Genomic DNA, 13,840 nt, shown 5'->3' with positions numbered 1-13,840 from the left:
CCTCTCTGTGAGCCCATATGGACGTGTACTACAAAGCCTTCTGTCTGTATCATGAAGTGTCTTACGGGTTTGCTCATTCACAGCGTTCACTCTCAAACTAATTTTTGGTTTGACTATTTAATATATCATCACATGGGCAAAAGTATTATTTCTCTGGGGTTCATTGAAATGCATCATGAGTTTTGAGAGGTAATTTGTGACACTCAGACCTATTTGACTGTTTTCAGCTATCATGTACCGCTTGCAACTCACTTTGACACATTTTACAATATTTATATAATTTCTGCAGATTTCAAACCACAACCAGCACAGAAAACATGAAAAAGTATGCAAATTTAGTGTGAATATACTCATGGGTTAAAGAGAACTGGGTCACGGTTTAAGTGCAGTTCATCAGGTTTCTGTTTAAAATGGTGCTCCACTTACCCTCCTATCGTGTCAGGCAGGTACATGAGCTGGTTATCATCCACCTTCAGAGTGGTCAGTCTTTTCAGTGAGCCTGTGGGGGGAGGAGAGAGAGAGAGTTTGTATTGCAATTGGCAATTTATACATGCAGATAGAAACTGGTTGTTCCATATCCACTTCAATCTAGACAATGAGACCATCAATCTCACCTATCTTGAAGAATTTATTAAAAATTGATTCACAGACTAAACACTCGCATATTCAGCACTTTCCACAGATAGGATGCAAAAGTTCCCTTAAACTTTTCCTCTCTCAATATATGGTCAGTGAAAGGGGATGCTTAACTGTCAAAAATATTGACTGTCAAGCTTATGAGGTCAAAGTATTGTAAGAACTGTATTAGTTTCTATTTCATATGAATTTTGCAACCCTGTTACCAAAATGTTGGATCTCTTATGATGTTTAAAACCTTTATTGGTATGACGGTGCAATTTTCTAGCCATACAGATTATATAAACATTACTGAACAGATAACTTCGCAGTATCATTATATTTTATTTATATATTTATGTACTTATTTATTTATATAATTTTAATAAATTTTATTTAAAAAAACACATTAATATGGGTAACAGGGTTGAAAATTTGAAATAATTTATAACCAAATGTTGGTTTGAAGTCAGAGGTAGACTGACTCCCATAAATTAAAGAAATATTTTAAGTTATATGAATATGAAGATCTATTTTTCTTTAAATTACAGGGTTGAAATGCTGAGCTTAACAAATACAGTCAGCATTGCAATGAATGAGATTATTTCATGCAATACTGTAGAAAAGGTCCAAATTATGTTACTTCTTAGGTGCCATGATTTATTTGTTTACATTTAAATTTATGTATTTATTTTGGTGAAAATACGCAGTAACAGGGTTGAATACAAAATTATAAGAGACAGCTAAATGTTATGTTTTTGGCCATTAAAATTAGTTGAATAACAACAATTCATTAAAAGCCATGATGTTTTAGCCATGATGAAATTTACACAATTACACATACAATATCAAATTTATGAGGTTTAATGATATTAATTATTCAATACATTCGAGACGGTCAAAACCAAAGGTGAAAAAGGTCAGATTCACCATATTAAAGGAATAGTTCACCCAAAATGTAAAAGGTTGTCATCATTTAGTCACCCTCATGCCGTTCCAAACCTGTTTGAGTTTCTTTCTTATGTTGAACATAAAAGAGTATATTTTGAAAAATGCTGGCAATCAAACAGTCGATGGTCCCCCATTGACTTCTATAGTCAAAATTGTTTTTCATTTTTGGGTGAACAATTCCTTTAAAGATGGTGGTCAGATTACAGACGCTTTGTATTTAAAACAAGCTACTTCTCATGCAAAGTTCGGTGTGGTAGATAATAGCTAAATCTAGCTAAAAAAAGCATCATAAATGTCATAAGACACCAAAAGTGCATTGGATTCATGGAAAGCTTTTGCAATGAAAGGCAAAAACTCTGCTTTTTGCTCACGTCGAGCACCTCTGTGGCCCTTTCTCTGAGCTCTAAACTGGATTTCATTAAGTGTTGAGCTGGGAGGTATTATTTCACAGAGAGCCTCAAGGGCGGTGTGACTTGGCCACTTCAATACGCCTGCTCGTTAGTGGCTGTCCGACTGGGTCATTCATTAGGTAATGAGATTGTATTACTGCTCTACCCATAATCCTCCTGTTCGTTTTACACATCTAACCTGTTGATTTGTTACAAAGCAGATTAGAGTTGAGGCTCTTAGGAGGACATGCAGGACAAACCAGAAGACATCTGATCGCTTTTAATGAATCTCTGTATTAAGGTGTGTGTTTTACCTATAGAGCCTGGCAGCTGCGTTAAAGCGTTGTTGGACAGCAGAAGATCCTGCAGGTTTTCACAGCCAGATATCTCCTCAGCAACCATCTCCAAAGTGTTTTTGGACACGTCCAGGTAGCAGAGCTGCTTCAGTGCCCCGATCATCTGCACACACGACTCTCTCCATTACTCATAAACAAATGACTCAATTCTCATCGGTTTCTGAGAGAAGTTTGTGTAATTGAGCAAAAAGATGGAAGATGGGCTACATTCAGTCTGGCAAAAATTTATTGATTTCAAATCTCAGTTTCAGTCATATAAGTCAGAGCCGTACACTTGTTGGATGCACTCTGACATATTGGTTTTTAGAGGCTAGATGGTTCCTGTGAAGGAAAAAATGCACAGAAGCATTGGAGAAGCGGAAACGGATAAATTGAAGAGATGGAGGGATGCGGTTGAGAAATCGGCCGAGATAGATGAGTGAAGCCGAGCGTGAACTGACTCAATCCATTTCTCATGCTTGAGGGCAGATCGTGTCCTGTTCTCAAACACACCTCTGTAGCTACTTTCCAAGAACAGACTGAGAGCACTCAGAAATCCATTTAGACTAGTAATGAGATCGTCAACAACAATGCTATGTTACCACAAACTTTTCCGTCCAGATAAGTGTACCAGGGATAGGACTCAGATTTCTAGCACAGGTCCAGCTCAAAACCAGCGGTTTTAGGCCATTTTACTGACAGCAAAACTGGAGACACTAGAGAAGGGACGAGGATAAAGAAGTAAAATAGCTTATTTATGAATTACATACAGTCAGTTTTGATTTGATGTTCACTTTAAAGGCAAAGTTTGCTGTTAATTTACTTAACCATCCAAGATGTAGGTGACTTTTTTCTTCAGCAGAACAGTAAAAAAGATTTTTAGCTGGTTTTGGTTTCATGGTGATTCATAAAATGCAAGTCAATGGCAAATGCTATTGGCACTTGAGTAAAAAAAAAAAAAAAAAAAACATTTACAGGTAAGACTAAATGAATACCCGTGGATCCTGATGATATATTGAGGTCTTATGAAGCAAAACCATTGGTCTGTGCAAGAAACTGAACATTATTTATAATATTATTACCTGTAATCCAGAGCCTCAGACAAACGGGGGAAATATGATTATTTTCCGTGGACTAGTTGTTTCAGACAGTTCGTTGAAATGAACCAATATACAGTTGTATATGATCCAGTACGAGTCAGAATGTGTGTCGGATGTAGAGGTCTGCGCAGGACAGTTTTTTTTAGTCCCGCTCCCGCAAGGTTATATTCCGCACCCACCCGCTACCGCGATATATTCACTCTTTGTTCACCCGCTGTCCGGCTTAGAATAATTTGTCTAATTTTGTGTCTTAAGACATTATTTTGCTGCCAACACAGTAGGAATAAAAGTGTCACAGAGAAAATAAACGTTGTAAAAAAATTGTATTTCTTATTTTTATTCGTCTCGTCAGGATACAATTCGTTTAACATTTACAACACAATAGGAAAAAGTAAAAAAAAAAAAATGTAGGTTGTAGAAAAATAGCCTATTAGCTCTTTTATTCATCTTGTCAAAATACTAAATTCGTTTAACATTTTGTTGTTAATACAGTAGGAAAAGGGTTGCAGAGAAAAATAAATAAATACGACATCTGTCATTTAAAATGATAGGCTAAGCAAAATATAAACAAAACCGAGTGGAACGTTCTTCAAGGACAGCGCATCCACACTTTGCTCCATCCTTATTCTGCCGTGTCACTCATCGACAACCTTCAAAACAGAACTGGAGATCACTCTGGAACGTTTGACTGAGCCTGTCATTTACAGGTAATAATAATAATGTTGTAAATACTGTTCAGTTTCTTGCACAGACCGACCGCTTCGCTTCATAAGACCTCAATATATCATTGGGAAACACGGGGATTCATTTTGTGTTGCCGGATTTTTTGACTCTCAAGCGCCTGTAGGCCATTGACTTGCATTTTATGAATCATCAGCTAAAAAGCTTATTTACTGTTCTACTGAAGATTAAAAGTCACCTACATCTTGGATGGCTTAAGGATGAGTAAATTAACAGCAAATTGTCATTTTTGGGTGAACTATCGAGCATGAGTAATACTGCACAGGACACAGGAATCTTGAACTTCAGATGCACTTGGGTGACGACCAATTAGAAGCGATCTTCCTAAACTGCAATCAGCGCCCATGTGTGACTTTGTGACATACCCTGCTGTTGATTAATCACCGCGAGCGAGAGCCGCTCTCCTGTGTGGGGCGTAGGAAGCTTAATCAAAAGCACTAATAACGAGAGAGAAATTGAATTCTGCACAAAGAGAGAAACATATGTTGTGCAAGGACATGCCATCAGCAAGCTGGTCTCTGTGGTCAGAGAGGGAAGGAGGTCAGGGTGCTGCCCTGATATCCAGGCCATTTGGAGGTCAGTTTTAGCAGACGTGTTCAAAAGGATGTTCTGAAAACTTCTAATCCGACTCCTGCCAGCGAGGCCCATGATTACTGTCAGTCCGCTCTCAGCGGCAAGCTAATGCCTTAATTATGACCTATTTAAAAGGAGCTGGCAGTCGGAGGAGAACTTCAGGGATCCTGAAGAAATGTTTAGGAAGTAGATTTTTAGCTGTTATGCATGTCTGCTTGTCTTAACTCCATTATTTAATGTACCCATTACAAACAGCAGCTACACAGTAGAAAAATCTAATTTCTCATTCCTGAAACATCAGCAGAAAAATCTTGTGTAAAACTTTCATAAAACCATTTAGCTTCAATGCAGCAAATGCAAGCATTCCACGTTAAACTGAATTAAACAATTTACATAGCAATGATTAACAATCTTATGTTCATTCTCATGTTTCAAGACTAGTGTTGAAATTAGCTCAATTTAGCATTTTACATGAAAGCTACAATTGTCCTAAGAATGTTTTAATGAATGATTTACATTTAGAAATGTGTTGTTTTACCAAAAATCAAATCATGAAACATGAGCCGAACAAGTTACATAAATAATTTGCAATGCCATTTTTGGTTGCAAAACGTTGCAAGTAATAATGATTTTATGGTGTTTTTTACTCTACAAAAAATTATCTGGATTTCAAGTTCAAGACGAACAAAATGTATGCATAAACAGTTTATCGAACGGTTAGCTCAGTTTAACTTTTAACATGTGAAAGAAACAATTTGCGCAATAATTGTTTTTATGGGCGATTTACATATAGTATAAAATAACTCAATCAATTCACATGAAACAGGAATACAGTTTTTATAAGAATGGTTTCATTAATTATTTCCATTTAGAAAGTGATTATAGTGATCTATATTGTACAAAAATGTTCCTCATCTAGAATTTTAGATTCAACATAAATGCAATTTACTGCAAAATTGCTCAGTTTAGCATAAATAATATTTATAAAAATGGCATAATTATGTAAAGCATTTTACATAATTATGAATACAACATTTATGCAGAACTTTAGAAAGTATAGTAAAGTTGCACACAAAACATGAACACCAATTTATGCTGGGATAATTTTTGCAAATAATTTTTACCCAAAAATGTATTTCTTTACTAGTTATACAGATTCAACTAATGTTTTACAAATGTGGTCTAAAGTTTGTAGAGAAAAAAAACAAAAACAAATATTTGTCATGGTGCATTTAAAAAACAAAAAAAGCACTACGAATGAGTGTCAGACTCACCCCCGGTAAATACGTCAGCTTATTTCCATCCATCCACAGCTCTCTGATTCCTGTAAGCTGCTCCAACACTTTAGGCTGGAGAGAAAGAAGGCAAAATTCAATTTCAAATCCTCAGTGAGAGGAAATCCGCCACTACTTTCAATGAACAGCATTAGAGGAGAAAAATGCATTTTATGTGCAGTGTAACAGAGAAAGACTCATTGAGCTCATCTGCATTCACTGCCGATACATCTGACACCTGGCTGCACTGAGAGCTGGAAGGTAAACGCAGGCTGCAGTAATGCATGCGACAGCTGAAAGACAGGCAGGTGCTACTCACCACTTCAGTGAACTCATTACTGCCCAGATCCAAGCGCTCCAGCTGTGTGAGCTTATGCACGCTCCTGCAGAGACACACACACAGTATTACTAACATTAGCCACGGATTAAACCCATTTAAGTTTTGCACATAAACATTTCAAAGCATTCATTGTTTTTTTTTGTAGGAAAACATCAGACAGGCTGGTCACAAGCACAACTTTTCTTGTGCACAAAGGCTCCCAGAGGCAAATAAACGGCACACAAAGACATTTATCGAAGTAGTTATTGCTAATACACTTTTTATTGGCAGTTTTAGAGCAATGTTAGACTTCAATCTCTAGGTTCACATAAAACTAGAGCCAGTATATAAACTGAATAACTAAAAAAAAACAGTAACACTTTAGTATAGGGAACAATTCTCACTATTATCTAGTTGCTTATTTGCATGCCTATTATTAACATATTGACTGTTTATTAGTTCTTATAAAGCACATATTCTGCATGACCATATTCTACATCACCTAAACTTAACTTCCTTACTATTAGTAAGCAGCAAATTAGGAGTTTATTGAGGCAAGTCGTATTTAATGGTTTGTTAACAGCAAGAATTGAACCTCACAATAAAGTGTGACCAAAAAAAACCACCCAAATATATTCTCCAAGATCATGTTTATACCTAGAGGTCAAGCTATGGAGTTTAAGGATGCTCAGTAGGGCTGGGCGATAATTCGATGACGATAATTATCACAATATAATTTTCCTCGATAAAACAATATGAAGAGTTCGAAAAATGTTCGAAATAATGTTTATGCACCAAAAGCGGAGTTGAACTGAGTTTAACGTAAATGTTTAACTGCAGCGCAGCGCGAGCTCACTAGAGCAGATGCGGTTACTAGATCACGCGAGAATTGAGCAGCGCTGTGAAATCCAGTGTGGAGCGCTTGAATCCAGCGTTGAACACAAATGACTCCGTGGTAGTTTAAAGTTTAAAGCCAAACAGGAGAAACACTGTGTGCAACGAGACAGTCAGAAGGCTTTTCAATCTACACATCACAGGGCTCGCAAAATTTCTAAAGCCCTGGTAGCCCTTCGGGCAGGTACTCTTCAGATTTTGGTAGCCCGAAAATTTATTTAACTAGCCCAGATAAAATAAAGACCATAAATGTCAATCAAAAACATTTTCAATACACAAATATCAACGAATATCAAGAAAATAGTTTTTTTTACCATTTACAAGGTATCTGCAGAATTCTTAATTTAAGACAATTTGAAAAATTATTTCTCATACCATTTAACGTATTTAAAACTGTCTAAGGTCTTAAAAACTCTTCAGTTTAGTTGTATCAAATATAAGGACTATATAAGGACTTTTACTAGTGGCATTCAATCAAATGGCTTCCCAACTCATTTTTGTGTGTGCGAGGCACATTATTTCTTCTGCGCGGTCGCGCGCGCGCGCTCAGCTTAGAGGGAACACTGCGTGGGAGACCTGTATTTAAGGTAGCCAGTCGGGCTACCAAAATGTATCACTGCCCTGCCCGACTGGCTACCTTAAATACAGGTCTCCCACGCAGTGTTCCCTCTAAGCTGAGCGCGCGTGTGACCGCGCAGAAGAAATAATGTGCCTCGCACACACAAAAATGAGTTGGGAAGCCATTTAGCCCCAGGGAAAACACAATAGCCCCAGGACGTCGGGTTAGCGATTTTGCGAGCCCTGCATCGCCATCATTTACCATGGATTTACTGTAGTAACACTCACTGCACCATGGTATTGTGGCAGAAATGTGGGATATTCACACTGAATTTTATTACAGGAGTAATGGTATATAATTATAGTATGTATTTGTGATTAAGCTACAGCATGTGTTCATTTATACTGAATGTTTTTAGACTACTGTTTTTCATACAAATAGGCTACCTAAAAACCATAGTTATATTTTTTTACCATGGTATTGAGGTGCTTTATGTGGTTTTAATTGTGTTTATCATGATTTAAATGTATGCTACTATGAGAGACCAATGCTTAAAAGAAACAACAACAAAAAAATACTTGCTACAATTTTTACAGATGTTACTGATTTTGATAATGAACAAAACTTTACCTCTGCATCCTAACTCAATCTACTATCAAATGTGCATTTCTAAGAGACAAAAAAAGTGATATTATTATTATTAATATTATCAGGCAACCCAAACCTGTTTCTTGATTTGAAACACTATCACTCATTAGAACATGCAGAAACTAAGAAATACATTTTTCTATTAAGATATTTATTTTGTTAAGGAAAATGAATGGTCTGGTTTCTACAACTTTCACTTTGGAGCAAAAATCTGGCTTTAAACTTGAACAAATAAAGATTTTACATTTATCGTGATAATTATCGTTATCGACTGATATGAAAAAAATTATCGTGATTATTTTTTTGGACATATCGCCCAGCCCTACTCAGCAGCAATAAATGAATAGCATTAAACCATTAAGCCAATGCATTTTACCTCTACTGCAACTTTAAAACTCAAAATTTCTTACTTATAAATCAGTAAACACTGAACATTTTTGTGTTGTTTTTAGCTTTTTTGGCACTTATATTGACAGAGATTTTGGAGAGAGAACAGGAAATGGGAACAGGATTTGGAAATGACATTAGCTTGACCAATTTGTGCAATATTTTGCATGATACGGTCATTAAATCATTGTGCTTCAGGAAAATGTCATCCAGTCACATAGCATGATATGCCAGTGATGCAGAAATGAAGTCTCTGGAAACAAAAATAAATAGCAAAAATGAATTAAATAATAATTATCTAAATAAATAAAAATAAATAATTAAGTTTATTGGACTACTATTGCACACGTGTATTTGTTAACTTTAAATTAATTTGTTAACAAAGACCACTATCAAAGATTACACTGTCACCTTGAATGCTTCACAAATCGTGGGTATCTAAATAAGCTTTATTCACAGAATGCTGAAAATCTGGCATCAGACTTTCTGCATCTTTTCGGTGTTTATAACACGTTCTCTTGTTCCAATCTGCTCCTGCAATCTCAATATCTGCGTCAAACCCTGAACTAACATCATCTAGTCAGGTAGGTGTGCTTCAGGGCAGGGTGTGCTTTAAACCACAGCTGACGTGGACCTGGACACAGATCAACAGCCCGCGGGCGTATCGTATCCATGGAAAAGCTTGAAGAGGAAATCAAAGTCGAAATGATACATGGCTCTGGAAACTGTATTAACAAATGGCCATAAACCAAAGGCAAACTCAGTTTTTTATTAAAGTGAATTTTGTATTTAAAGACATAAGGTTGCTGGCTTAGAGGATTGTAAGAGGGATTCATTCATCCCGGCTTGTGTGAAGAAGCATGCAACCAGTCAGTCAGCCGGCCAAAAAACTCACTGACCCCCAGAGTGCTGAGCAATCCACAGCTCATTAGAAACACAGACACAAACATCATGAGAACCTGCACACAATGAACATCTGAGAGGACTGCTGAAACGGCACAGGGCTAAATGTTAGTGATAAAGTTATCAGTGCAATAATGAGTAAGTGATGCATGTGACTGACAGCTTTCCGTCTGTATTTGATAACAGAATACTTGCATCTTTCTGTTATGATTCCTGAAATAGTTCATGTATGTCACTTCAATGTAAAGGAATTTTCTGCACTGACCAAAAGAAACCTGCTCTGTTTGAAAGTGACTTATGTGTGAGCTGTGCTTCATATATCACTACACTATTGACAATACATATTTTTTACTGATGTGACAATTTTTGATCACTTAGAAACATTTATTAGCACACCTCTTCCTAATGAGCAAGATAATTTAAGGTATCATTCATAATAGTAGTGCTGCCAAATGATTAATCGCATCCAAAATAACAGTTTTTGTTTACATAGTATGTGTGCATTATGCATATTTATTATGTATATATAAATACACACACACAGTATGTATTTTGTGTGGATTTTGTGTGTGATTAATCGGAAACTCTTTTCTCTCATTTTATATATGATTAATAAACTATTCAGTTTGTCTTTTGCCTTACAATGGAAAAAAATTAGCTGATTAACAGCGCCATGGCCTTGTGACCACGGTGCACCCAAAACCAAAAAACGAGCCCTAATATGATGCAATATTGGCTCCGGAGCCAGAAATGGTTATAAAACCTGTCACAGCATGTCACTTCAGAGCCTCTTACGTAAGGCTGAACAATATGATGCCACCGAGGGAGAGAAAGAGAGACGTTTGTCTGTATTTATAATGCGATAATCAGAAGGAGCGCAGCGGCACGGATCATCTTTTTAATATTTCAGTGATTCAGATGAATCCCAAAGGGCCACTTACCTTGGCAACATCTTTAACTGGTTCTCCCGCAGCTCCAGAATCTGCAGTTTGGTTAGTCTGAGGAAACAGAGAGAAATATACAAACACAAATTATTGATAAACTAACAACAACTAAGATAACAAATAGTGCAAAAATAAAATAAAAATAAGTCAAAGGTGCCTGAACAGTATATTATTTCCACTGGAATTTTCAGTTCAAAATCGACAAACTTGAGGTTTAAAATGCAATGCAAACGTTACATAATAATGATTTTTAAGATAATAAATGTAACAGCAAGACTCTAATGAACATTTACATGTTTTTTTTACAATAAAGGTGCTAATTTAAATGTCCCAATACTGGTCTATTGACTATAAAATGCCACATACTCTAAATAGACTTTCCTCTTTTTCATATTCAGTAAAATTATGCAAATTGTTGTCATCGCGTGACCTTATGGCACAAAGCAGGAACACAGCTGCATGTTGCATGTTCATTTAAAGTCTATTTCAGGCCGTGTGTGTGCATGTTTATTATGTCGAAAGTACTGCTGCATGACCTTTCACAGGAACTGCACAGCATTTTCATAGGAACGCACGATTCCTGAGCTTTTAGATATGATACGAGCTCCAGGAAACGTTAGAAGGTGCTTTCCGAGGAAATTTTGCACGTGTTATTTTAACAGAGTAACAGCTCGCATAAATCAACAAGCTAAACCTGTTTTGCGTGTGCTTGGAAAACACTTTCAGTCTTTGGGAGAAGAGTTTTGTCTGTTTTATATTTTAATGTAGTACATGCTTTGGCCAGCCTTGAATCTAGATGCCGATCTGAAACAGGAGCTTGGAATATCTTGTTCTGTCTCTGTGTGTGTGTGCGTGTGTCTGACCTGCCGAAGCTGGCCGGCAGGAACTCTAGGAAGGCGTCGTTCAGGTAGAGCTGGGTCAGGCTGAGGAGCTGCGTGAAGCCCTCTGGGAGTCTGCAGAGACACAAGAGTGTTTTATTACATCACAGACAGAAAGCACACACCAGTCATCTCTGCTAGCTATGTACCTACTTTGATATAGGGTTCACACTCGCTTCTACGATGGCCAGGACTTTACAGTTCTTGATATTTTCAGGAAACTCCTGGATGCCTGAAATTTGAAACAAACAAAAGCGATTTGATTATTAATTGCTCGTTTTAGGTTCTCTCTCTTCTTTGTGCCTAGGATTTAGAAAACACTTCAAAAGAGTCTGTATGACACTTAACATATAGACCAAATCCGGACAATAATTATACAAACACATTATTTCATTATTTAACTCCCTCCTGAAAACTTACACCATTACAAAAAAACTAAATAACATACACATTTTCTTCTAATTATTTATGCTATATTTCTAATTCTATTAGGAATTCGATTTACAGATCTAAGCTATTACATCTTCTATAGTCTATAAAACAAAATTAAATAAAATGATAAAATTAAATAAAGTGACAGTACTTTACCTACACTACCTGTCAAAAGTTGGAATAATTAATAATATTTGTTTTATTATCTTTTGACAGAAGTTTCTCATGCTCACCAAGCCTGCATTTACTTTTTTCTTTCATAAAAAAGCAGTAAAAACTTTTTACAATTTAAAATAACTGTTTTCTATTTGAGTATATTTTCAAACGTAATTTATTCCTGTGTTCAAAGCTGATTTTCAGCATCATTACTTCAGTGTCAAGTGATCCTTCAGAAATCATTCTAATATGCTGAAAAACATGTTGAAAACATTTGTGTATTCATTTTTTATGGAATCCATGATACAGTACCAGTCAAGAGTCTGGTGCAAGTTAAGATGATTAAAAAATAAATAAATAACTTAGCAAATGTGACAGTAAAGACATTAATAATATTACAAATGTTTATGTTTACTAAAAAAAATTTATTTGACTCCTAAATAATAATTGATAACAACTGTTATCATTGAAAACAACTGTTATCAAAGTATTAAATCAGCATATTATAATTATTTTTGTAACTATAGTAATAGATATTACTTTTTTATGACCAAAAATGCATCCTTGGTGACCATAAGAGACTTCTCTTTAAAAAAAAAAAAAAAAAAAAAATTTTTTTTTTTTTTTACAACTTTTGACTGGTATTGTAAGATGTTTATATACTGGTAGTTTACTTTCTATGCTAAATATTTGAGGGTTATGGCACTATAAGTATTATCTGGAATCAGAATTTGAATATGATAAAAATAAGCTATAATTCGCCCCATCACTATTTTTGGCCCACTTAAAAATACATGATACAACGTCAAGTAATAACACTTGAACAACTAGGTCTTTATCAAAATTGACCACTAAAGAAAACACCCAACACTGTGTTTAGAAACAACACAAGCTCAAGCAGCATTAGAGCTAGACTGCTAACTTCCTGTCCTACTAACCGCATGAGCTGGAGTGTGACGTTAATCTTAAGACATCGTTCCTCCAGCGCACTCGGATGCAAACTAAACCAGCGCGCAGAGCAAACCACAGACTCACAGAACACACACACATCTGATAGCTCACATCCACCACACAAGGTGACCCACCTTCAGCGGCTCTGCTAAAAACAGACATTATAGTCAGGAAGGGAGTATCAATTAAAAGTCATGGAAACCTGCAAATGAACATCTTTGCAGAAGAGGTCTGAAGCAAATAAATGCTACGACCCATTTTACTTATGTAAAACAGAGTAGTTGACAAGAAATAAAGACAGGATGAAGAGGAATGTGTATTAATGTCAATAGTGTCATTTCTTTTTCCTGTTGTCTTTGATTGCTTTGGTTAATTTGATTTGCATCTTTCAGCGAACAGTGAGGAGTTGTGTATACACTACCGCTCAAAGACTTGCGGTCAGTGAGATTTGTTATATATATATATAACAAAAAAAAATAAATAAATAAATAAATAAATATATATTTATTTATTTTATTTTTTTTAAAAGACATTAATACTGTTCTGCAAGGATGTAATAAACTTATCAAAAGTGAGGGTAAAGACTTTTGTTACCAAACTCTCAAAAAATTTACTAATTCTATTCATCAAACATTCGCCATCATGATTTCCACAAAAAAATATGAAGCAGCAATTTTTGAGCAGTGATTACAGGAATAAATTACGGTACATTTTACAATAAATTCAAGCAAAAAAACTTATTTTAAATTGTAATAATATTTCACAATATTATAATGTTTACTGTATTTCTG

The 13,840-nt window shown here is 35.7% G+C and overlaps 1 protein-coding gene across 3 annotated transcripts in view; it reads right to left on the bottom strand.

Annotated features, from left to right (window-relative positions):
* Positions 1–13,840, bottom strand: part of LOC306866157 (erbin-like) — a 92,104-nt gene that overhangs the window by 25,672 nt on the left and 52,592 nt on the right. For all 3 annotated transcript variants that reach the window (XM_079411220.1, XM_079411218.1, XM_079411219.1), the window contains exons 4-10: positions 11,664–11,742; positions 11,496–11,585; positions 10,630–10,686; positions 6,298–6,361; positions 5,979–6,053; positions 2,270–2,414; positions 427–499 (exon numbers count right to left, since the gene is read on the bottom strand). In XM_079411220.1, coding sequence (XP_079267346.1) covers positions 427–499; positions 2,270–2,414; positions 5,979–6,053; positions 6,298–6,361; positions 10,630–10,686; positions 11,496–11,585; positions 11,664–11,742 — 583 coding nt within the window. The remainder of the gene's footprint in view (positions 1–426; positions 500–2,269; positions 2,415–5,978; positions 6,054–6,297; positions 6,362–10,629; positions 10,687–11,495; positions 11,586–11,663; positions 11,743–13,840) is intronic.

This window comes from Barbus barbus, assembly GCF_936440315.1.
Source record: "Barbus barbus genome assembly, chromosome: 47".
Taxonomy (NCBI): Eukaryota; Metazoa; Chordata; class Actinopteri; order Cypriniformes; family Cyprinidae; genus Barbus; species Barbus barbus.
The sequence above is the reverse complement of the archived record's forward strand: the minus strand, read 5'-3'. Positions and strand labels throughout refer to the sequence as shown.